Below are 23,594 nucleotides of genomic sequence, written 5' to 3' on the forward strand. Positions count from 1 at the left end.
TTGCCAAAATACTTAGAGTCGAGTTTTCGGCCGTCCAAATATACATTAGGGCCGTGTATGCATTTTGTATGTAATTCCATTCCTGGACCCTACACCCTCTTTCCCCGTATCCACGTTCCTCCCCAGTTACGTTGTTCAGTCTGGTATGCGTTTATATAAGCCACCCTAAATTCTCTCTGAAAGGCAGGATAAAAACAAACACTAAGATTTGTTTGAAGGTTACGATTTTTATTGTTATTGTGCATAACCATACGTTTTTCACCTTGAGGGAGTGTTTAACTTGAGATAACTGGAACTGAGTTTTCCTCCAAGGAGTATCTTCCTTTTTATTCCTCCCAGAAAGCTGTGCCACATGGTTCTATGTCAGTGTGAACTTACACGCATTATCTTCTCAAAGTTCTAAGAAAAGAAAGGACATCCTCGATAAGATACATTACAAAGCTAATTTTAAAGCAGTTATGAGTTTCCATTTTGCATACAAATCCCCCGAGATGTGGTAGGATTGCCAAGCTTAGGGGAGATGGTCTCTTTTCTTTACAGATAACACTGCCTGATTCAGCAAGTAAGCAATCAGCAAGGATTTATGGCTCAATAAGTTAATGAACAAATTCTTTTGACGGAGTTAAAAATATTAACTGTGAGTAACTGCAGCTTTCTACCCAATCCTTTCAAGGATTTGGAATTGCTAGTCGAGCCAAAGTTGGGGAATAAAACTGGAAGGAACTGAGAAAGACAACAGGACTGAGTGTGCAGCTCATTATGGAACATGATGGAGAGACTAGAGTGGGAGGGCAGGGGGGATGATGGGAATGACGGGGGAGGGGGCTGCAGAGCCCAGGGGGACTCTGAGGACAGAGGTGCCCAACAAAGAGTTTTAGGAACTTCTTGGTGCTGTGTTATATTTTGTTTGAAAAAAATTCCTTTATCCAGTAGCTCTTCAAGAAACTTTAGGAAAACCCTACTTACGTTTAATAAGGATTTTGATGTTGGCATTGCATGCATTTTCTTTGAAATGTGTTGTAAAAAAGCCAAATTATGGCAAGAGCCCAAATATCCATCAACTGATGAATGGACAAAGAAGTAGTATATATACACAATGGAAAATACTCGACCATAAAAAAGAATGAAATCTTGCCATTTGCGATGACATGGATGGAACTAGAGAGCACTATGCTAAGCAAAATAAGTCAAAGAATGACAAATACCATATGACGTCACTCATTTGTGGAATTTAAGAAACAAAACAGGGACGCCTGGGTGGCTCAGCAGTTGAACACCTGCCTTCAGCCCAGGGCATGATCCCGGTGTCCCTGGATCGAGTCCCACATCGGGCTCCCTGCATGGAGCCTGCTTCTCCCTCTGCCTATGTTTCTGCCTCTCTCTCTCTCTTCGTCTCTCATGAAAAAAAAAAAAAAAAAAAAACCAGATGAACATGGGGGGGGCGGAGAGAGAGAGAGGCAAACCACAAAACAGACTCAACCATAGAACAAACCAAGAGTTGCTGGTGGGGAGGTAGGCCAGAGGATGGGTTAGATGAGTGATGGGGATTAAGTGGGCACTTGTGATGACCACTGGGTATTATACATAAGTGATGAATCCCTAAACTCTACTCCTGAAGCCATTATCACATGTATGTTAACTAACTGGAATTTAAATAAAAACCTGAAGAAAAAAAAAAATATATATATACATATGCTCTCTACCCAATCCCTAAAAAAATAAACAAAAATAAGTGTGTTGTAAGACAAGCTTTATTTTGCATCGTTTTAGGAGGGGTTTTGGAGAACTCTATTGTGAAAGATCTTTGTGCTTTCCTGAGGAACAATTTTTCTTTATTTTTTTTTCTTTATTTTTTTTAAAATATTTTTATTGTGGTAAAATATCTATAACATAAAATTTACCACTTGAGCTATTTTCAAGGGCACAAATCAGTGGCCTTAGTTATGTTCACACTGTTTGTACCACCACAGTCTATTTCCAAACATTTTCATAACCCTAAAAGGAAACTATACTTATTAAGTTCTAGTCAACTTTGTGTCCCTTTGAATGTACCTATCTAAGGTGTCTCTTAAAAGTGAAATCATACAACATTTGTCCTTTTCTGTCTGGCTTATTTCACTTAACATGAAGTTTTTGAGGTTCATCCATGTTGTAGCATACTATCAATAACTTCATTCCCTTTTACATCTAAATAATATTCCACTACAGGTGTATACCACTATTTGCTTATCCATCCTTCTGTTGATGGACATTTGGGTTGTTTCCACCCTTTGGCTATTGTGAATAATGCTGCTGTCGAAAATTGGTGTACAAGTGTACTTGTACAAGTGTACAAGTGAAAACAAGTGTTTTCAATTTTCTTGGATATATACCTAAGAGGGGGAATTCCTGGGTCTGGTGTAATTCTATGTTTAACTTTTTGAGGAACTGCCATACTGTCACCTGCACCAGCTCCCCGATTTTATATTCCCACCATAATTCTATCCCATCGGTCTATCCTTATGCCACAACCACACTGTTTTGACTACTGTCACTTTGTAATAAGCTTTGAATTCAGGAAGCGGGAGTGCTCCAACTTTGTTGTTTTTCAAGATTGTCGAGCTCTTTCGAATCCTTCGAAATTTCATATGAATTTTAGGATGGTCTTTCCATCTCTGTAAAAAACACTGATGGAATTTTTTAGGTCTTTCAATGAATCTGTAGATCACTTTGGGTAGCATTATAATCTTCCCAATATTAAGTTTTCCAAGTCAGGAACACGGGGTGTCTTTCCACTTATTTATGTCTTCTTTAGTTCCTTTCAGCATTGTTTCATATCTTTCAGTATAAAAATCTTGCACTTGTACACTGACTAAATTTATCCCTAAGGCTTTAATTACTTTTGATGCTGTGGTAAATTGAATTGCTTCTTTAATTTCCTTTTGGGATTTTTTCATTGTTAGTACACAGAAACATAAAATTTTTTTTCCATTTTTTTTTTTTATGATAGTCAAACAGAGAGAGAGAGAGAGAGAGGCAGAGACACAGGCAGAGGGAGAAGCAGGCTCCATGCACCGGGAGCCCGACGTGGGGCTCGATCCCGGGTCTCCAGGATCGCGCCCTGGGCCAAAGGCAGGCCCCACACCGCTGCGCCACCCAGGGATCCCCATTCTTTTTTTTTTAATTGGAGTTCAATTTGCCAACATATAGCCCTCCTGAGCATTAAGTGGTCTATTGTAAGTGTCAGTCACAATCTTTGGCCTCAGACAGCTATGGGGCTTTTGATCATCATATAATATTTTTAATCAACGTCTAACACTTTTCTTCCCTGAGTGGTTCCCAGGTTTGGTGAAACAGAGATGAGTGCCTTGTGTCATGCTTCAGGTAGCCTCTAGATAGAACAGAAAAACATAGTAATTTGTAAATAATATCTGCTCTCTTCTCTCTGGAGCCAGGAACATGGGTCACACACTGGAAACAGGCTGTGATCTTCAAGACTATCACCATGCTGGGGAAGTGGTAGGGTAAGTAAAAATGTCACAAAACTTTCATATCATTTTTAAGTTGCCTTTTTTGTTAATTCAGCACACACTTGGTTGATGTAAACTTTTGATTATTTTCCAGAGTTCTGACAGTTTCTGTTGTTTTTTCAAGGTTCCTTTGGAATGTTGGGAGCTTGGATCTGCCTATGTCACCACTTTGCTGACATTCACCATTACTCCAATGGAACCCTCTTGACTTCCCTGCTCTCCGGGTGAAACTTAACTCTCAATTAGATGCCTCCTTCCCAACACGACCAGAACAGAACTCATAGTATTTCCTTCCAACCTACTTCTTCCTTCTGGATTCCTTGTCTGGAAATCGTTGGGTCATTTCCTTAGTTACTCAAGCCAGGAAGCTTTATCTTTTCCCACTTATTTGGTAGAGTGGCAGTTAGTCCTGTGGATGTGAGGTAGCTTTCTAAGAATTCTCTCATCATTCCACTTCTCACTAACTCACCATTTCTGTATTAGTTAAGGTTCCTGTAGTCTTTCATTTTTATTTCAATGTCTCCAGGCTGGAGAGTTTGCAACTCATTTTCCTTCTCCATCTCCTATATGCATCTGCTCAAAGCACTCTGTGCTTACCCCCTAGGAACCTAAAACACATGTTAATTCTCTACCTCCTGCCTTTAGAGTTCTAGAGTTTTAGGACAAGAAACAGTCTTGCAAAAATGGTCAGCATATAGCAAGAGCTGAATAAATGATTCTTAAATGTCTGAAACAGACCAACAATACCTTAAAGTGATATGACAAAGTATAGTAGATATAGCATAGTAGTCTTAGTAGGAAACCAGCAATGTGGGCAACTCGGGTGGCTCAGCGGTTTAGCGCCGCCTTCAGCCCAGGGTGTGATCCTGGAGACCGGGGATTGAGTCCCACGTCAGGCTTCCTGCATGGGGCCTGCTTCTCCCTCTGCCTGTGTCTCTGCCTCTCTCTCTCTCTCTCTCTCTCTCTCTCTCTCTCATGAATAAATAAATAAAATCTTAAAAAAAAAGAAACCAGCAATGTGTCCTTATATATAAGCATCAAGCATATATGTATATGATCATTTAGAAACTTTTAAAAGGACTTCTCTTTCTTGCTTCCTTATCCCTGATTTTGAAAATCCTATTTTTCCCCATTGATTTCATTCCTTACCTTTTCCAGCTCCTAACCATCAAACATACACCTATCAGTTCAGCACTTAATTATACACTAATTTGAAATCCCCTAATTATTCATAATGCTCCCGATCAAAGAAAGGAAGGATACACAGATGCTAGCATAGATCTACTCCATATTGCTAACTGATGGTATAAACAGAATGTAGTTCCACTCACTTCCCTCCCCACTAGTCATGCATCACTGACATGATTAATACATATAATGTATTAATAATGTACTGATTATGATTACATCTTTAAGTTTTGTCTTCCCCTTTGATTTGCACTTTTCTGAAGGTAACAACCACCATTCGGCCATTTTTGTATTCATCAAAAACCTACAGTTCAAGCAGACACAAAATACATATTTTCCCAACATAAATATGTATTGGTTTTGCACTCATGCTTTGGTCTATAATTGAGTGAGACTTATGAAATGAGCTGCACTATGCCCAAATTTATCTTTATTTTATGCACCTAATATTTTGGCACAATGTTCTTATACCTGGAGAAATCATAGCCTAAGTGACAATATTAAGGGAACAAGGTACTCTTCTCTCCTCTGGGAACCTGGTTGGATGTAGAGTGGTTTCCCCATTTAATATTGCTTTCTCATTATGCTCTGGATACTGATTCTCAGTTTGGTTCATCCAAGTGGGGACAACACTCCACATGTGAAGAGGCTCTATTCCAGTCAGCCATATACCATACAGGTGCACATTTGTGAGCCTGCTCTTTGAAATAAGGAAGGAAGGTAGGTTTGATGGGAAAAATCATCTAGCTTATGCTCTGTCTCCCACATTGCCCAGGACAGAAAAGTTTCCAAACTTTCTATCAACAGTTAAGTAAACTCAATCCATATACATATTATGTAGCTTCAAGGCTGCTATGGAACAGCACAGAGTGTCTGGCAGGAAATAAAGTTTGATTCACAGATATAGATATGGGGAAAGTTCTGGCCTTTCTGGGACAGTCTTGTCCTGGGCTCAGGCTTAGCCACAGTAATAAGCAAAGAAAAGAAAACAACAATTAAACAGGTACTATACTTTAGTTTCCCTCATGATTCTCAGGAATGAAGTCTTCAAACATTCTACTAATGGTCTCCGTTGCTTCGTAGACAGTAGATGATCCATGGACAGCATTTTTCAAAGTACTGCTTCCAAAATGGGCTCGGATAGAGTCTGGGGACAGTAGTTTTGCCTCATCTGGGTCTGTGGGACCCATCAATCGTCTCCAGTCCGAAACAGCATTCCACTTAGTCAGAACCATGATCAAAGATGGACCCCTGCAAATAATAATAATTTCAGAAGATTTGGGCTATTTACACCAATAGAGATTACATATGCAGCTAAAGACAGAATGCCATGCTTTGTCTTTATTCTTTGTCCTTATCAATGTGATTTTGTGCTTTCATTGTTTTTCCACTTCTCCCCCTTCCAGCAGGTTGTTGTGCTAGAAGAGTGCTGTAGTTTAATTCTAAAGATATATGCCAATCACTATTCCAAGTATTTTCAACGTATCAGTTATGTTACCCTCACAACAAACCAAGAGATAGATACTATTATTATCTCCACTTTACAGATAAGGCTACTGAGGCACATATTAAATATGCTGACAGAGCAGGGACCTAAAAGCAGAGATTTGAAACCAGATCATCTCTATATCAATGTGAAGACCTAAAGAAATGAAAGAAAGGAAGGAAGGAGAAGAAGAGAGAAGATAGGGAAGGAAGGAAGGAAGGAAATAGAAATTAACACCAAATATTAATTGGATGTCTTTCAATGAATGAAGTTAGATGGAATGTTTCAATTACATTTTGTTTTTTTTTTTCAGTTTCATAGTGAATATTTCCTACTTTTATAATGTAGAGAACTATATATCAGAAACTTACTCAGACAACACTTGCAATACATCCTCATAAAAGTCTCTTCCTTTTATTTTTGAATAAATTTTTTCTGCTTCTTCTTCATTTAGGACTACTTCCTTCATCTGTGTAATTTCAAATCCAGCCTCTCTAATAAGTTTCAAGATCTCCTCTAGGGAAAACAGATATGGTAATCTTGTAGCAGGTCTTCACTCTTGTTTCAGATTCAAGTAGATTGAAATAACTAAGGAAAATAATCATTTTACCTGCGTACTGTGGCTTGAAAAGCTAGAACTGGGCAGCCGGGGTGGCTCAGCAGTTTAGTGCCCAGGGTATGATCCTGGAAACCCGAGATCAAATCCCACGTCAGGCTCCCTGCATGGAGCCTGCTTCTCCCTCTGCCTGTGTCTCTGCCTCTCTCTCTCTGTCTCTCATGAATAAATAAATAAAATCTTAAAAAAAAAAAAGCTAAAACTATGCTAAGTGAAATTGAAATGAAAAGCACCAGATTGACATTCAGAACAATGTTAATATGTGGATGCAGATGTTCAGTCTCTGAGACACAACTTTCTAGAGCCCACCGGAAGCATCTCATAAACCATAAGGAAGGTGGGAGGGGTATGCTTCTGGGCTAAAAGTGAAGGCATGTTTTCATCTCCATGCTGCAAATGTCAAGAAGTTCTTGCTAGATATGGATTGAAGGGGAGAGCCAATCTGGACGCTTCTCCCTTAAGTAGCAAGGCAATATTTGAGGGGATTAAATAAAGTACATCTTGTAAAATCTCACCAACAGCCTACACTTTAAAGGCTATATTCAGTGAACCAAATGAGGGATTAGGAGCTTTCTGGTAAAACAGTCTTTTCTTTGGTCCAGATCAATAGTGCTTAGAAGTGTTGTGCTGCCATCCTAGTCCCAAAAGGTAGAGCATAAGCATAACCCATAGAAAGCCTGAAGAAGGCTGGACTTCTTTTCCTATAAAGGGGGCAGCCCAGGCTCTGTCCTACAAGAGGTGCTGTGAGAACAAATGTGCATGGAACATTAAATGCTTCTTCCAGATCTTGTCTGCTCAGGGGGGCCTGGCCTAGAAACATAGCTTGAAAAGGTGGTCATTATTATAAAAAGCAATGTAAAAGGTTCCCAGAACCACAGGCAAGTAAACTATTAACTCTCTGGGAAGTTTAGAGATGACTTCCAGAAAAAGGCCAACCTCTGCGTTTGGTACAGAAAAAATAAGATATGATCACCAAGCAGAAAAGTAGAGAAAGACCATTGCAGGCACAGTGCAAAATTTCTAAGAACAACAATAATAATATTAATGAAAACACTATGCATTAAAATCTATGGGGTAATCAGAAGAAATTAAAGCAGGAATTGAGGAAAATACACAACTTCAAAAATTTATATTGACAAAAATAAAAGAATGAAATAAATGAATTAAATGTCCAATTTAAAAAGCTGGAAGAACATTTTAAAAACCTACTAGAGGGGCACCTGGGTGGCTCAGTGGCTGAGCATCCGTCTTTGGCTCAGGTCGTGATCTCGGGGTCCTGGGATCAAATCTCGCATCAGGCTCCCCATGGGGAGCCTGCTTCTCCCTCTGCCTATGCCTCTGCCTCTCTCTCTCTCTCTTTCTGTGTCTCTCATGAATAAATAAATAAAATCTTTTTTAAAAATTAAATAAATAAACTAATAGAGAATTGAAGGCAAAATTTTTAAAAATACAGAAAGTAATGAGTTTGAAAACAGAAAATAAAACATAAATAAATCAAACATGTTTTTTTGAAAAACAACAAATGAAGAAATGTCAGGGTGGAAATAACCATTGAAAATGAGTAAATTAAACATGATAATAAGAGACCATGAACTCTATGTAGACGAAATGGATAATATCCTAAGAATACACAACTTAGCAAGATTAACTCTAATTTACTAGAGTGGAGGTAAAAAGTTTAAATAGATCAATTTTCATAGAAGAAGCAGAGAAAGTAGTCAAAGAATTGTCCTATCAAAAAATAAAAATAGAAAAGCAACAGGCCCAGATGTTTTCACAGGAAAGCTCTACCAAATCTTCAAATACCAATCCCACTTCTGCTTAAACTCCTCCGAGCACCACAAATGAAGACATGTGCATTCTTTATGAAGTATTACATTGTTATCTAAACCTTGTACCAAAAATGAAAAGGACAGACCAATTTCATTATCTTAATTTTTAAAAATCCCAAATAAAATACAAGCAAATAGAATCCAAAAGCACATTTTAAAAAATACCTCATGACTAAGTGAAGTTTATACAAGAACAGGAGAATTGCTGAATATTAAACATATCATTAGCATGATCTTTCCTATTAATATATCTATGGAAACATTTCTTTTGATTTTTTGAATTTTTAGTGTCAAGAGTTTTATAAAATGTGAAGTGAGTCATTATTTTATTTATGTCTTTATTACTATGGACAAATATTTCATTTATGTGAAAATCCAGAATGCAGTGGAAGAAATTTTGTAACACTGAGAACTTTCAGAGTCAATATTCATTTTTCATTTACTGGTGCATTATATCCATTCAAATATATAACACAAACTTGTTTTAATCAACATTAGATCTTTATTTGTACAGCTGGATATCATTGAAATAAAGATATGAAATACTTTTGACTGAGTTCTTTTTTAATAAATAAATAATATATCTATGGAGAAAAACATTGTCACCTCCATCAACTCTGAAAAGAACTTCAACAAAACTCAATCTCATTTTGATTATAAGAGAGACAGAGAGAAGGAAGAAGGGAAGGAGGGTGAGAGAACAATAATGACAAAAGTTCATTGTTAAATCTATATTGAGCCATGTGGGCGTTCATTGCCTTATTCTTGTAACTTTTCCATAGTTTAAAAATTTTCACAAAACCTGAAGGAAATGTACACAACAGTTTTTATTTCTAAATATTTACCTCTTTGTTCATGTGTTATGTGAGGCTTAATCAGTGCTAAAGTATCTTGAGAAGGAAAGAAATACTGTATTTCCTTTTCGGCTTCTTCTAATGAGTCACTTCCATACAACTGGTTGATAGGCAAATCTTCCATTGCAAATTGCACGCATAAACTTTGAAAAAAAAGTCAAGAGCTGTTAGAGCATAACGTACTGTAGTATACACTACTGCAACAGAACACTATATAAATTGTCCAAAAGTCATCAAGCAACTCATTCTTGATTGAGCCATTATGCAAAAGGCAGTAACTACAGAGCAGCTTGGAGCATAATACTTCCTTACTAGGAGGGAATGGTCGTTAGGAAGAAAGAACCATGAAATAATCATGATGTGACCACTGACAGATAACTCTGAAAGAAGGAAAGGTGCCTTGGTGCAGGCAACAAGCAGCCTGTAGAACCCTGGTCACACTGCTTGCTAGCTATGTGTCACCGGACAATTACTTCATTTCTCTATGCTTTTAATCATCTAAAATATCAATAAGATAATGAAACTGCTCTGGAAGGAGATTTTGAGAATCAGATGATATATTTGAAACATATGGTGCATATTAAGCTCTCAATAAATATTCCTTTCCCGCCCTTCATCACTAAATGTTATTAAGCAGTAGAGGTGGCATTGGACTCTATGCCAAAGCCTCCACATTACACTGAATCCAGGAGGCACTGCTATGGAATCCTCCAGCAGAGCAAGTGCTGTGATAAAAGAGGAATATGCAGGATGGCTTCATGTAAAGAAGCAGGAATGAGGTTGATGGACACATGTTCAGTTAGGCAGGTTTCTTTTTAGAAATTTTATTTATTTATTTATTTGTTTGTTTGTTTAGAGTGTGTGTGTATTCGTGTGTGTGTGTGTGTGTGTGTGTGTGAGAGAGAGAGAGAGAGAGAGAGAGAAAGGGGGAGGGACAGAGGGAAAGGGAGAGATAATCCCAAGCACACTCCATGTTGAGTGCAGAGCCCCACACAAGGCTCAAAACCAGGACCCTGAGATCATGACCTGAGCCAAACACACAAGAGTTGGACACTCAACTGGCTGCACCACCCAGTGCCCCTGGGTCAAGCAGTTTATCCTGGTTCTGCTTCCTCTGCAATAGATGAATGCATATACCTAAATAATTGCTGTTCCTTGATGTTTTTTTTTCAGTTGCCCTTTTTCCTGTCTCGTTATCTACATATATTTCAGTAGAGGATACTCTCTGCTCATTTCATTTTCTACCTTTAACACATAGTCCTGAACTGCCAACCCACAAAATTCAGTCATAGTGAATAACATCCTTTCCTATTAATAAACTGACTTCACTTGGCTTTCTGTCCTTACACCGTCTTCTTACCTCTTTACTTTTGGCGATGCATTTAGATTTCCTTTTTTTGCCTTATCCAATTTGACCTTCCCACTTGACCTTTGGCAGTTTTGAAGTCCCTGATTTGAAGTCCCTTGGAGCCCAAGACCCTTGGAGCCTGTGATTACCAGGGGTGGAGGATTTGCACAATGAATGATGAAAAGAGCCTATGGTATCACCAAGGAGCCCCTCTGTGGCACTATTGGACATAATTATTGGGGAAAGTATGTGTGTGAGGTGAAGGATGGGATAGAGGGAGTAGGTGATGAATGAGGGGTTGCTGTGCTTCTCCCTTCTGCAAGGTGACCATATTTCGGATTAAGCAATGCAGTGCAGAATCTGATACCCGAGTGCCGGGAAGGGCAGAGCTCTGCTGAGGTATTTCAAAAGCAACCCTAAAGAACTGAGTAGAGCCAAGGAAACTAGAAAGGGAGGAACCAATAAAAAAAAATAACAGTCAAGACTAGCTGTGAACTTGTACTAACATAGGGATCATAAAGGCTCTGGTTGGAATCTTCACTGTAATAGTGAGGTAGAGAGGGGCAGTCACTGAGTGCCTTCACCTGGAGAAAATGTGTCTGTACTGCTATCTTCACGTTTGAAACCATAATTCTAGAACAGTATGGCTATAAGCATAGGCCTTGTGTCAACAGGAATTCCCATCTCTCAGATGGCATGCCTTGCATTCTATGCTACACTTCATTAAGAGGTTCCATGGCATGCGGCTCATACTACTCACAGACTGTCCAACCTCTCTTATCCTTTATAATAATTGTAGGGCTAAGTAAAGGGCAAAATATGTCCATGCAGAACAAGTCAGATTCCAGATTACCCCAAAGAAAACATTTCAGTGTTTCTATGTGATACTTCATTAGTACTGCTATTTATTATACCCACATGTATGTCAAGCTTGCTGTATCCAGTAGAGCATCTCTGTTTTTGCCCATTTGAAGGGAGGGCTTTTCTTCTCCTGAATCAATTCCTACCAAGGCCAAGAGATGGCCTTGTGGCTGGGGACCCACCAGTAACTTCCCAGCCCCACACCAAGCATCCCACAACCTTCTTCTGCAAAGCCTTGGCCTTACTCAGCTGCCACTGGGCTGGACCTCTGGTCATAATTAGGAAAAGTAGTTTTCCTAAAAGACTCCCTTAGACTAGAGCTGTGGTTCCTATATCTGCATCCAAAAAGAAATTAAAGAAGATGTGGTTTATGTATACAATGGAATATTACTCAGCCATTAGAAATGACAAATACCCACCATTTGCTTCAACATGGATGGAACTGGAGGGTATTATGCTGAGTGAAGTAAGTCAATCGGAGAAGGACAAACATTATATGGTCTCATTCATTTGGGGAATATAAATAATAGTGAGAGGGGATATAAGGGAAGGGAGAAAAAATGTGTGGGAAATATCAGAAAGGGAGACAGAACATAAAGACTCCTAACTCTGGGAAACGAACTAGGGGTGGTGGAAGGGGAAGAGGGCGGGGGGTGGGGGTGAATGGGTGATGGGCACTGAGGGGGGGCACTTGACGGGATGAGCACTGGGTGTTATTCTGTATGTTGGCAAATTGAACACCAATAAAAAAATAAATTTATTATTAAAAAAAAAAGAAATTAAAATGTCTCCTGTGAAAAAAGTTTGGGACCTGTGATATGAATCCTACCTCTCTGGCAGATGTTCCTTGGCTTTTTCAACACTACTTGGCCCAATTAAGTTTTTCCAGTGTTGTAAACCACAGTCTCTTAATAAAACAAGGGCTAGAGATGGACCACTGTTAGAACAAAAAAAAAAAGTTATGACTCAGTAGCTAAATCCATATATATAATACAAGTAGATCATCCTTTTATCAAGATGAGGGATGCCTGGGTGGCTCAGCAGTTGAACATCTGCCTTCCGCCCAGGGTGTGATCCTGGAGACCTGGGATCAAGTCCCACATCGGGCTCCCTGCATGGAGCCCGCTCCTCCCTCTGCCTCTGTCTCTGCCTCTTTCTCTCTGTGTCTCTCATGAATAAATAGATAAAATCTTAAAAAAAAAAAAAAAGAGTCTAAGGTGAATTTCCACTGGTGTTCTCTCAAGAGTACACCGAACACCTTATAAAAGGATGATCCCAGATTCCAGCTAACTTATATACCCTTGGTGTCACGGCTATTTCACTTATTCTTCTAGAAATAACTTCTGACAGAGTTCTAGTATCTCATTCTTTTCCTAGGACTAGTGATCTTCAGGATTACCAAAACCCCTGAGAGTCAGTATGTTCTCTGCTTGGATTTAATGCTATACACCTTCGATTTCTGGCATTAGACTTGATGGACTCCAGTAACTTCACCGGGGCCTTGCTATTGCTCCAGTAACATTCCAGGAGGATGAGAGAAGATGGGCAGTTGAGCAAAGAATTGAGATAGGAGTGAGATTGGCGAAGAAGTAGATTCAGCATATGTTTACAGAACTGAGAGGTGCGGCAACACGACCAGGGCAGGGTCAAAAGAAGATTTAAATGATTCAAGACTAAATCAGACTGTGTCTTCAAAGCCCGAAATCAACTTTACCTGGTCATTTGTTCTATAACATTTTCAAAATAATCCTCATTTTCATATTCCCTGCACAGTGTTTGTGCTTCTTCTTCTGATAATACAATTTCTCTTTGCATCAGTATTTTAAAGCCTTCATCTTCAATAATCTTCAAAACATGCTCTAAATAAAAAGTCACATAAAAAGTGTTAAATCAATAGGTTATTGGCTATACATACCATAGAGAATGTTTTATTATGAAGGCATATAATAGCACTTCATCCTCATTTGAAATTCAGACGTTTGCAAAAATAGCTTACTAGATTTTAAGGTGAGTAATATTCTTAACATACAAATTATGATTTATAATTCTCTTTCCAATTTTCCATTACACAAGAATCATACACATGCAAGGTGTATAAAACTGGAAAACATTACAACTGAAATAAAATATTCACTGGATGGGCTGAATGTCAACAAGGAAATCACAGAATTCCGTTTTACAGCTAACACAATTGAAATGATCCAATTGAACTGCATACAGCCCAGGTGGCTCAGTGGTTTAGCGCTGCCTTCAGCCCAGGGTCTGATCCTGGAGACCTGGGATCGAGTCCCACGTAGGGCTCCCTGCATGGAGCCTGCTTCTCCCTCTGCCTGTGTCTCTGCCTCTGTGTGTGTGTGTGTCTCTCATGAATAAATAAACAAAATCTTTAAAATAAATAAATAAATAAATAAATAAATAAATAAATAAATAAATAATAAAATAAATAAAAGTGGCCAAAGCCTTGGGAATCTGGGGAACTATGTCAAAATATCTAACACTTATATTTTTGGAATCCCAGACAGAGTGGAGAAAGAGTTGGCACAGAAGGAATAAAGAAATAATGGTAGGAAATTCCTCAAATTTGGTGAAGGATATTAATTTATGGATTCAAGAAATTCAAGGAACCGTAAACCCCAAGATAAGCTTAAAGAAAAGTATACTCGGGGTGCCTGGGTAGCACAGTTGGTTGAGCGTCTGACTCTTGTTTTCCAGCTCAGGTAGTGATCTCCATCCCGGGATAAAGCCCTGCATCAGGCTCCACGCACAAGGTAGAGTCTGCTTGAGATTCTCTCTCTCTCCGCCTCTGCCCCTCCCACTCATTCTCTCTCTCTCTCTCTCTCTCTCTCTGTCTCTCTCTCTCCAATAAATACAATAAATCTTAAAAAAAAAAAAATAAGGATACTGAGGCACCTGGGTGGCTCAGTCAGATAAGCATCTCCCTTTGGCTCAGGACATGATCCTAGGGTCCTGGGATCGAGCCCCACACTGGGCTCCCTGCTCATCAAGGTGTCTGCTTCTCTCTCTCCCTCTGCCCCTCCCCCTGCTCGTGTTCTCTATATCTCTCTCTCAAATAAAATCTTTAAAAAAAAAAAAAGATATTCATAGAAACAAAATTGCACAAAACCAAAGGTAAGAAAAAAACCTTGAAAGCAACCTCCTCAAATAAATAAACAAATAGGAAAGTACATGACATACAAGGGGAAAAAGGCTTTAAATGACTCTGGATTTTTAATGAGATACTAATAAATCCAGAAGGCAGTGGCACAACATTTTTAGAGTATTAAAGGAAAAAAGTGGCAAACCAGAATTCTCTATCAGTACAATATCCTTCACGAATGAAAATAAAGACATTGATTTTTTCTTAAAGATTTTATTTATTTATTCATGAGAGACACAGAGAGAGAGGCAGAGACACAGGCAGAGGGAGAAGCAGGCTCCCTGCGGGGAGCCCGATGTGGGACTCGATCCTGGGACCCCGGGATCATGCCCTGGGCTGAAGACAGGCGCTCAACCGCTGAGCCACCCAGGAGCCCCTAAAGACATTATTTGATGAAAAGAAAATAACTGAGTTTGTTGCCAGCAGATCTGCTCTTTAAAAAAGTACAAAAGGGGACGCCTCTTAAGTTTTTAAAAAATTCATCACTGTTGAAAAGCAAAAAATTACAATATGGTTTGGTGGAGCACTTGATACATGTATCTGTATTAGACATGGTGACTACAATAGGTAGGGAAAAGGGGAAAGGATGTGTGGGGCTATAAGGTGAAGTGGTAAAATATTAACCTGAAAGAGTTTTAAGTTAGGCATATAGGGCAGCCCCGGTGGCTCAGCAGTTTAGCGCCACCTTCAGCCCAGGGTGTGATCCTGGAGTCCCAGGATCAAGTCCCCCTCAGGCTCCCCTGCATGGAGCCTGCTTCTCCCTCTGTCTGTGTCTCCGCCTCTCTCTGTGTGTCTCTCATGAATAAATAAATAAAATCTTAAAAAAACCACAAAAAGTTAGGCACATATATTTTAACCCATAGCACACCACTAAAAGAAATGGACAAAATACATATAATTAGGAAGTCAACAGAGGGGCACCTGGATGGCTTGGTGGTTGAGTGTCTGCCTTCAGCCCAGGTGGTAATCCTGGGGTCCTGGGATCGAGCCCCACAACAGGCTCCCTGCAGGGAGCCTGCTTCTCCCTCTGCCTATGTCTCTGCCTCTCTCTGTGTCTCTCACAAATAAATAAATAAAACCTTAAAAAAATTTCTTAGAAGAAAACTTCAGGCCCAGGTAGTTTCACTGGTAAATTCTAATAAATATTTCAGAAAGATGTAATATGAATTTTACACTACCTCTTCAGGGAAATAAGAGTGACTACTTCTCATCTCATTTTATAAGGCCTACATGGCCCTGACACCAAAACCAGAGAAAGACATTACAACGAAAAGAATACAACAAATATTTCTGATGACTATAGACACGAAAGGCAACAAAATATTAAAAAATCAAACCCAGCTATATGTAAATATACAACCAAATGTAGCTTATCTGAAGGATGGTCCAATACTCAAAAATCAAAGAAATTGCCATATTATCAAACTCAAGCCTATGAAACATAATAGTATCAGTAGATACAGAAAAAAAAAGATGAGAAAATACAATATCTATTCATGATTTTTAAAAAACTTAAAAAACACCTCCCCAAACTAGAAATAGGTGGACATTTTTAAAAGTAGGTAAAGGTTGGGACGCCTGAGTGGCTCAGCGGTTGAGAGTTTATCTTTGTCTGAGGTCGTGATCCCAGGTCTGGGGATCAAGTCCCCTATTGGGCTCCCTGCAAGGAGCCTGCTTCTCCCTCTGCCTGTGTCTCTGCCTCTCTGTGTCTCTCATGAATAAATAAACAAAATCTTTTAAAAAATAAAAATTAAAAAAATAAAAGTAGATAAAGGTCTATAGAGCTAATATTGTACTTACTGGTAAAAGACTTTTACCACTTTTGCTGTGAGGTCAAGGACAAAGTAACCATGTCACCTCTCCTAATCAGCATCATACAGGAAGTTCTAACTAGTTCAGTAAGGCAAGCAGAAGAAATAAAATCCATACCGATTTGAAAGAAAGAGGTAAAACTGTCTCAATTTGCAGATGATATTATTATCTTATCACTAGCTCTCATCCTGACATTTTGTCCTGCAAGGGTGCATCAGACAATGTCTGGAGATATTTTTGGTGTCACACTGAGGGTGGGGAGGATGCTACTGGCATAGTGGGTAGAGGCCAAGGATGTTATGAACATTTTGCAATGTGCATGATACTGCCTCTTTTTTGAGGGTGAGGGGGCACAAGGGAAACGGAGAGAAAGAATTGTAAGCACACAGCCCATCACGGAGCTCCATCTCAAAACCCTGAGATCATGCTCTAAGTCAAAATCAAGAGTCAGTTGCTTAACTGACTGCGCCACCCAGGCACCCCAGATACAGCCTCTTTCAACACAGAATTACCTAGTCCCAAATGTAAGTAGGTCTGAAGTTGAGAAACTCCGGTCTGCATAAAAATCCCAAGGAAACTACACCAAACCTTCTAGAACAAAGTGCGTTCAGCATGTCAAAGAATATAAGGTCAATATACAAATATCGATTGCATTTCCATATACTAACTATAAAGAAGAATCAATAATATAAATTTAAGGTCTGTCTTCTTGTTCCGTCACTGTCTGCCATGTGAATATGGGAAAAGGTTAAGAATAATTAGCACCCTCTAGGTGCCAGGCACTTTATTTATGTTTTTTCTCTTTTTTTTTTTTTTTTAAGTAAGCTCTATTTCCTAACATAGGGCTCAAACTCACCACCTCAAGATCAAGAGTCACACACTCCACCACAGACTGAGCCAGCCAGGCGCCCTTCATTTTAATCTTCTGAATTCTACACACGAAGAAATAGGTGTTTTTTTCCTCTAATGTTAAATTTTAAAATAACATATTTTAATGTAATTATAGTAGAGTTTATTTATATTTATTCCTTACCTCTCTTTTCTTGAAAGAGCCTCGGTCGAAGTAATGCCAGGGTCTTCTCTAATTTGAGGTTTTTCATATTTTTAAAATCAGGAAATAAGATATCAATGAAATGATTAACATCAGTTAGATTCTCCTCAATATCACAAAACTGAGATACATGTTGTATTTCCAGATATTCCTGTAAACTGTAGAAATCCAATATATAATTTAAGATCATCATACACTGGAACTTAATAACCATGTCCGAAAATTGAAAGCGGTAACAAGTTCACAAATATTTTGTGGTTTAATAAAACAAATAACAACTGAATGTTATGTAAAGATAAGTTGTATCTTTCTATCAAATCAAAGAGTTATGTCTTAATTCAACTTTTTGTTGAACCAATCCAAAGATCAACTACGTGAAAGCATGTGTGTTTGACTTCATGAGAGGATAATGAAGATCAACATAAAATATGGCTAAAAATGTTTTCTTAATAAAATGTTTAATTAAAAAAATAAATAATAAAATGTTTAATTAATTAATTAATTGTTTTTTAAAAGTGTTTTTCTTGGGATGCCTGGGTGACTCAGTCGGCTAAGCGTCTGACTCTTGATTCCTGCTCAGGTCATGATCCCAGAGTTCGGAGATCAAGCCCCATGTCAGGCTCCTGGCTGGGTGTGGAGCCTGCTTAAGATTCTCTCTCCTTCTCCCTTTGTCCCTTCCCCTACCTCCCTCTCTCTCTTAAAAAAAAAAAAAAATTTCCTAGATCATAATCATCAAATGCACATGATGACATCTTAATTTTTAAAAATGCATTAAGGTTTTCTTTGCAAAATAATGTATTGTGGGATTTAAGGCTATGTATATCTATACTGTACATATAATTATACCAGGGCACTTTTAGACTACTGTACCTTCTTCATAAATGTTGCTTTCGACATCATGTCCTCCTTTATTAAATTTAGCACTTTTAAAAGATTTATTTAGTCTGCCTTTGGCTCAGGGTCATGATCCCGGGGTCCTGGGATCGAGTCCCACATCGGGCTCCATGCAGGGAGCCTGCTCCTCCCTCTGCCTGTGTCTCTGCCTCTCTCTTTCTCTGTGACTATCATACATAAATAAATAATAAAAAAAAATTTTTTTAAATTAAAAAAAAACCCATCCTAAATGAAGAACAGTCTACAAAACAGCTAACTTGGACTCTTCAAAATGTCAGTATCATGAAAGATGAAAAGGCTGAGGCATTGTTAGAGATTAAAGTTGACCAGAGAGATAGGACAGTTATAGGCAATGTCCTATTTTTTTTTTTTAAGTTTTCAAGTTTTATTTATAATGGGAGAATAGTTCCAAGAGATGCCAAGCTTCCAGATGTATTATTGGCTATAAAAAAAAAAAAAAAAAAAAGGCTACATGGCTGGATTCAATCTGCTAATATTTGTTAAGGAGTCTGCATCTATTTTCATGAGACTGGCTTGTAGTTGCTTTTTTTCTTTCTTGTAATTTCTTTCTCAGGCTTTAGTATCACAATTATGCAAATAACTGTCAGGGTGACAATTAATCTTGGGTGGGGGTAGAAACTGTCCAGAGATGCAAGGGATCCCCCAGGGATCCCCCATTTAAGATGGTTTCAAACTATTGGTTGGACCAATAGTTTCCTATTACTTATAGGATTTGGATCTTTGGCAGGAATATTATATAAGTGATGCTGTGTCCTTCATACACCACAATATGATGTACACGATGTAAGTTTCTCCCATTGTCGATGGTATTAATGTGGTTAACGTGGTATCTTCCTGGGGCACCCGGGTGGCTCAGTGGTTGAGTGTCTCTGCCTTTGGCTCAGGGCGTGATCCCGGGGTCCTGGGATGGAGTCCTGCATGGGTCTCCCCACAGGGAGCCTGCTTCTCCCTCTGCCTGTGTCTCTGCCTCTCTCTGTGTGTCTCTTATGAGTAAATAGATAAAATCTTTAAAAACTAAGAGTAAAAAAATAATAAAGTGGAATCTTCTTGTATTCTCCACCGAAGACTGACAATTTCCACTGTGTAAATAATAATAAATCTGTGAGGACACTATTTATTTTTCCATGCAATGGTTGTAGTACCCATTGATGATTCTTGCCTGCATTGATTATTACTATAATGGTTTCTAATGTAGCTTTTTTTTAACCTTAACCTTGTAATCTCTGTATTTAATGAGATGACCTTTTCATATTTAGTATAATAGCCATAAACTTAACTACCTTCCTTCCATCTTACTTTATATATACTATTTACTCTAAATTGTACTTTCTTGGGTGCCTGAGGGGCTCAGTCTGTTAAGTGTCTGCCTTCAGCTCAGGTCATGATCCCAGGGCCCTGGGATTGAGCCTCACATCTGGCTCCCTGCTCAGCGGGGAGCCTGCTTCTCCCTCTGTCCCTCCCTCCTGCTCATGATTTCTCTCTCTCTCTTTCATGCTTTCTTTCTCTCAAATAAACAAATCTTTAAAAAATAATAAATTACAGTTTCTTCTTTTTTTCTTTCCCTTATTTGGCTGGTCTGAGCCAGTTGCTATCCGTTCTGAGTTTTTCCCTTGTGAATATAGAGGTTCCCTTTTACTTATCCACTACACTGATGTCCATCCTTTTACCTGCTTCCGTAAGCAAACATATATGTTCCAAATTTTTCATACATTCCAACACACTATTTCTCTAACATCCATCCCCACTTCTGTAAACTTGAAAAAGAACCTGAAAAATACTGTGTTCCTTCTTCATGTCAGCTTCCCTCTCTCCTCTCTGAGGAGAACATTTTCTCCCTTATATCAAAGTGCTCTTTCCATTTTTTGTTTAAGTCTTCCCTCAAACATTTTTCAAGTGATATATCCCAAAGCATGCCCTGAGCATCTCCCTTTGCTTCTCCAGGTAAAGGATATCCTGGCTTCATTAAGATGAGGGTGTGGGGTGCTGTTTCTCTCAGTGGTCTGATGACAAGTCCCATGCCGCTCAGAGATTTTTCCCTTTTAACGAACTTGGTCTCCAGTTGCTGCCAAATATGCAGTTGGTGGAAGGGGACCACCTAAAGTGCAAGTCACTGGGGGAAGCACTGTCTCTAACAAATATTAAACCAATTTTAAGCTAAAGGTTGGGCTGTTTTTCTTAGCATCACCATGCACCAGCGATTCTAAACGATGTTTGTGGTAAATCACTCCTCCCTGAAAAAAAATCTTTTGTCTACATTCTAAATAATTCCTGTGGCGAGTGTTAAATTTTAACAATATACGTGTAGGCTTCAGGTTCGCTTATTTTTATTACTTATCTTTAATAAACAGTGTACTCTAGCTGGTACTCTGCATGTAAGAATCAATTCTAAAATAACAAAGATATTGGCGAGAACGCAATTTCTGGAATTTTCTGTGAAACAGGAATTTTATGTATCTCCATTTAAGATACAGTAAAGATCCTTTTTTTTTTCATGTTACAAAAACAACAAGCTTTAAGATTTACTTTTGTAATTTTTTTTTACAGAGAAAAACGACACACCCCTTGGGGGGAAGGTGAGGGATTAAGACAGGCCCTGGGTAAAAATGATCACGACAGGGCAGCCCCAGTGGTGCAGCGGTTTAGTGCCACCTGCAGCCTGGGATGTGATCCTGGAGACCTGGGATTGAGTCCCACATCGGGCTCCCTGCATGGGGCCTGCTTCTCCCTCTGCCTGTGTCTCTGCCTCTCTCTCGCTCTCTCTGAATGAATAAATAAATAAATCTTTTAAAAAAAAATGATCATGACAGCACCTGGAGTTACTAGGCCTGCCTAGGAGAGACACAGGCACTTCCACACCAGCACAGGGGACAGCAACCGTCTGAGGCTCAGCAGACCAGTTCACACGCCACGCAAAGATCCAAGTCATAAAAATCTTCCAGCTCATCATGAAATAGGTCCCACTGGCCTTCAGAGTCTGTCAGGTTGTCGTCCCCACCTGCAGCCAAAAGCATAAGCAACATCTCGCCCAGCTCAAAGGTGACAACCTCCTCTCCTTCGTTGTCAGAGGGGTTGCTGTTCTCTCCTTCCTCAATGAGCTCCCAGAAGTGGTTCTTTCGTTGGGCCAGGTGCCTGCTTGATGTTCCCACTTAGTCTCTGCAGCTCCTCTCTACGGCCATCAGGGTACACATGCTTGTAAAAATAGTTGCCTCCAAACAGGCAGCTCCCACGATTTCATCAAAATACCTGCACGCCTTTATGCTCATTGCCTCCTTGTATCTCTGAATGAGTTTCTGCTTCTCTTCTTTCTCCTCCACCCAGTACTCACTTGGAATGACACAGTTAGATGGGATCCAGCATTGGGGGCAGGACTTTATGATCTCGCTCTCCAATTGCTTAGCACTCCTCCACTTGCGAATACACTTGAGACAGTAAGTGGGGTTGCAGTTGGAGACAATCCCAAAGCGACACTCACTGGGGTTGGCTTTCTCATAGACCACCTCCATGCAGATCCCACACACCACGTCCTTGCTGCGCTGGACAGCAAATGAGAGCTCTACGTCCTTCCCGTGGGCCTCAATGCAAGATCTTCTATGTTGTGATCTCTGGGCAGCATCCATCAGATGGAGGACCCGCAGCCCACACAGGTCACATGAGTCTCCGTGGAGATACACACGGTTCTCCCTGTACGGGCGCTCTCCCCCTGCAGCAGAGGGCCAAAGCTGCTTCTTTGTTCCTGTTGCTGTCTGGTCTTTCTCTGATTCTTCCTTGGTCGCTGAGCCCTGTGGGGGTGCTCCTGTCCAGGAAGGGGCAGGATGGCCACAGTAAGGCTGCCGGGCACAAGCTCAATGGCATTCACCCAGTCTTCTGAGCCTGCGCCGACAGTTGCAAAGTTTGAATTTCTGGACTTGGCTTCGCCCGTATTCATTTCAACAACTGGTCCAGCTCCCGATGGAAGACTTGAGGAAGGAGCAAGGGATGATTTTGCAGTCAGATCCGCAGCAGGCACTTCTTCCTGTTTCACTGGCTTGCCGTGTTCATCTCTGCAGCGGTCTCCGTAAATACAGCATCCTCGCTGAAAACGCCTGCACGCTACCCCATAAGGACAGTCAGGGAGGTCATGCGAATAGCGACAGTTATCTCCTTCCTACAAACCCCGGGCATGAAATACCTTAGCTCCTAGCTTTTCTTCCTGCTTTTGGTATGGTTGAACTGATGGACTCAGAGTGGATGGCCCAGAAAGAATTCTTGAGATGGCTTCGGTTCAAAAAAAGGTGGTTTTATCAGAACAAAGGGCCTGGGTTCCTGGGCTGAAAGGGCTGCCAGAAAAGACCAATTTTCAGGATGTCATTGAGAAATCTTCAAATCTTAAGGCTTACAAACAAAATTTGCTCTTTATTCCTGTGGTAGACTAATATATACATATTAGCATATACTAATACATACTATATGAATATATACTAATACATGCTATATGAACATGTACTATTCATATATTTATGGAGTTTTTTCCTTTCTAAGAAAACACATTAATATAATTGAGCAGTATTAACCTGTTGCTTGTTTCTTTTTTGGTATTACAATACTCTATTTTTTTTTTTTTTTTGCTTATATGTTCATATAGATACAAAATTTCCTAAAGGATAATTTTCACTATTTATGTTTTTTATTTCTTTATTTTATGTTTTTTTCTGGCCATTATTATTTGTCTTGCTCAATAATTAGTACTAAACATAATATTATCATATAGAGGAGAGGGGTGCTAAGAAAATTATCTACTTGGGGTTTCAAACATACTGAACACATCACTGTCTGTTCTTTCTTTTTTCAATGGCATATGGTATTGTTGTTTTTTTTCCCCCAGGATATTCTGTATCTGTATTTTTCTGCATTGGTTGAGGCTGGGCCACTAAGCCCTTTCAACTAGATGTATTTCTTCATTTCAGGGAATCTTGTTCTCTATTCTTT

The 23,594-nt window shown here is 39.4% G+C and overlaps 1 protein-coding gene and 1 pseudogene across 3 annotated transcripts in view; both read right to left on the reverse strand.

Annotated features, from left to right (window-relative positions):
* Positions 1-231: 231 nt before the first annotated feature.
* Positions 232-23,594, reverse strand: part of NME8 (NME/NM23 family member 8) — a 52,350-nt gene continuing 28,987 nt past the window's right edge. For 2 of the 3 annotated variants that reach the window (XM_041773415.1, XM_041773414.1), the window contains 7 exons: positions 17,697-17,872; positions 13,409-13,553; positions 12,524-12,631; positions 9,477-9,628; positions 6,555-6,699; positions 5,710-5,948; positions 232-399 (listed from right to left, as the gene is read on the reverse strand). In XM_041773415.1, coding sequence (XP_041629349.1) covers positions 5,711-5,948; positions 6,555-6,699; positions 9,477-9,628; positions 12,524-12,631; positions 13,409-13,553; positions 17,697-17,872 — 964 coding nt within the window. In that variant the 3' untranslated portion in view covers positions 232-399; position 5,710. The remainder of the gene's footprint in view (positions 400-5,709; positions 5,949-6,554; positions 6,700-9,476; positions 9,629-12,523; positions 12,632-13,408; positions 13,554-17,696; positions 17,873-23,594) is intronic. The other variant, XM_041773416.1, reaches the window with a different exon arrangement.
* LOC121501640 lies at positions 17,741-23,432 on the reverse strand (annotated as a pseudogene).

Source organism: Vulpes lagopus, chromosome 11 (genome assembly GCF_018345385.1).
Source record: "Vulpes lagopus strain Blue_001 chromosome 11, ASM1834538v1, whole genome shotgun sequence".
NCBI classification, from domain to species: domain Eukaryota; kingdom Metazoa; phylum Chordata; class Mammalia; order Carnivora; family Canidae; genus Vulpes; species Vulpes lagopus.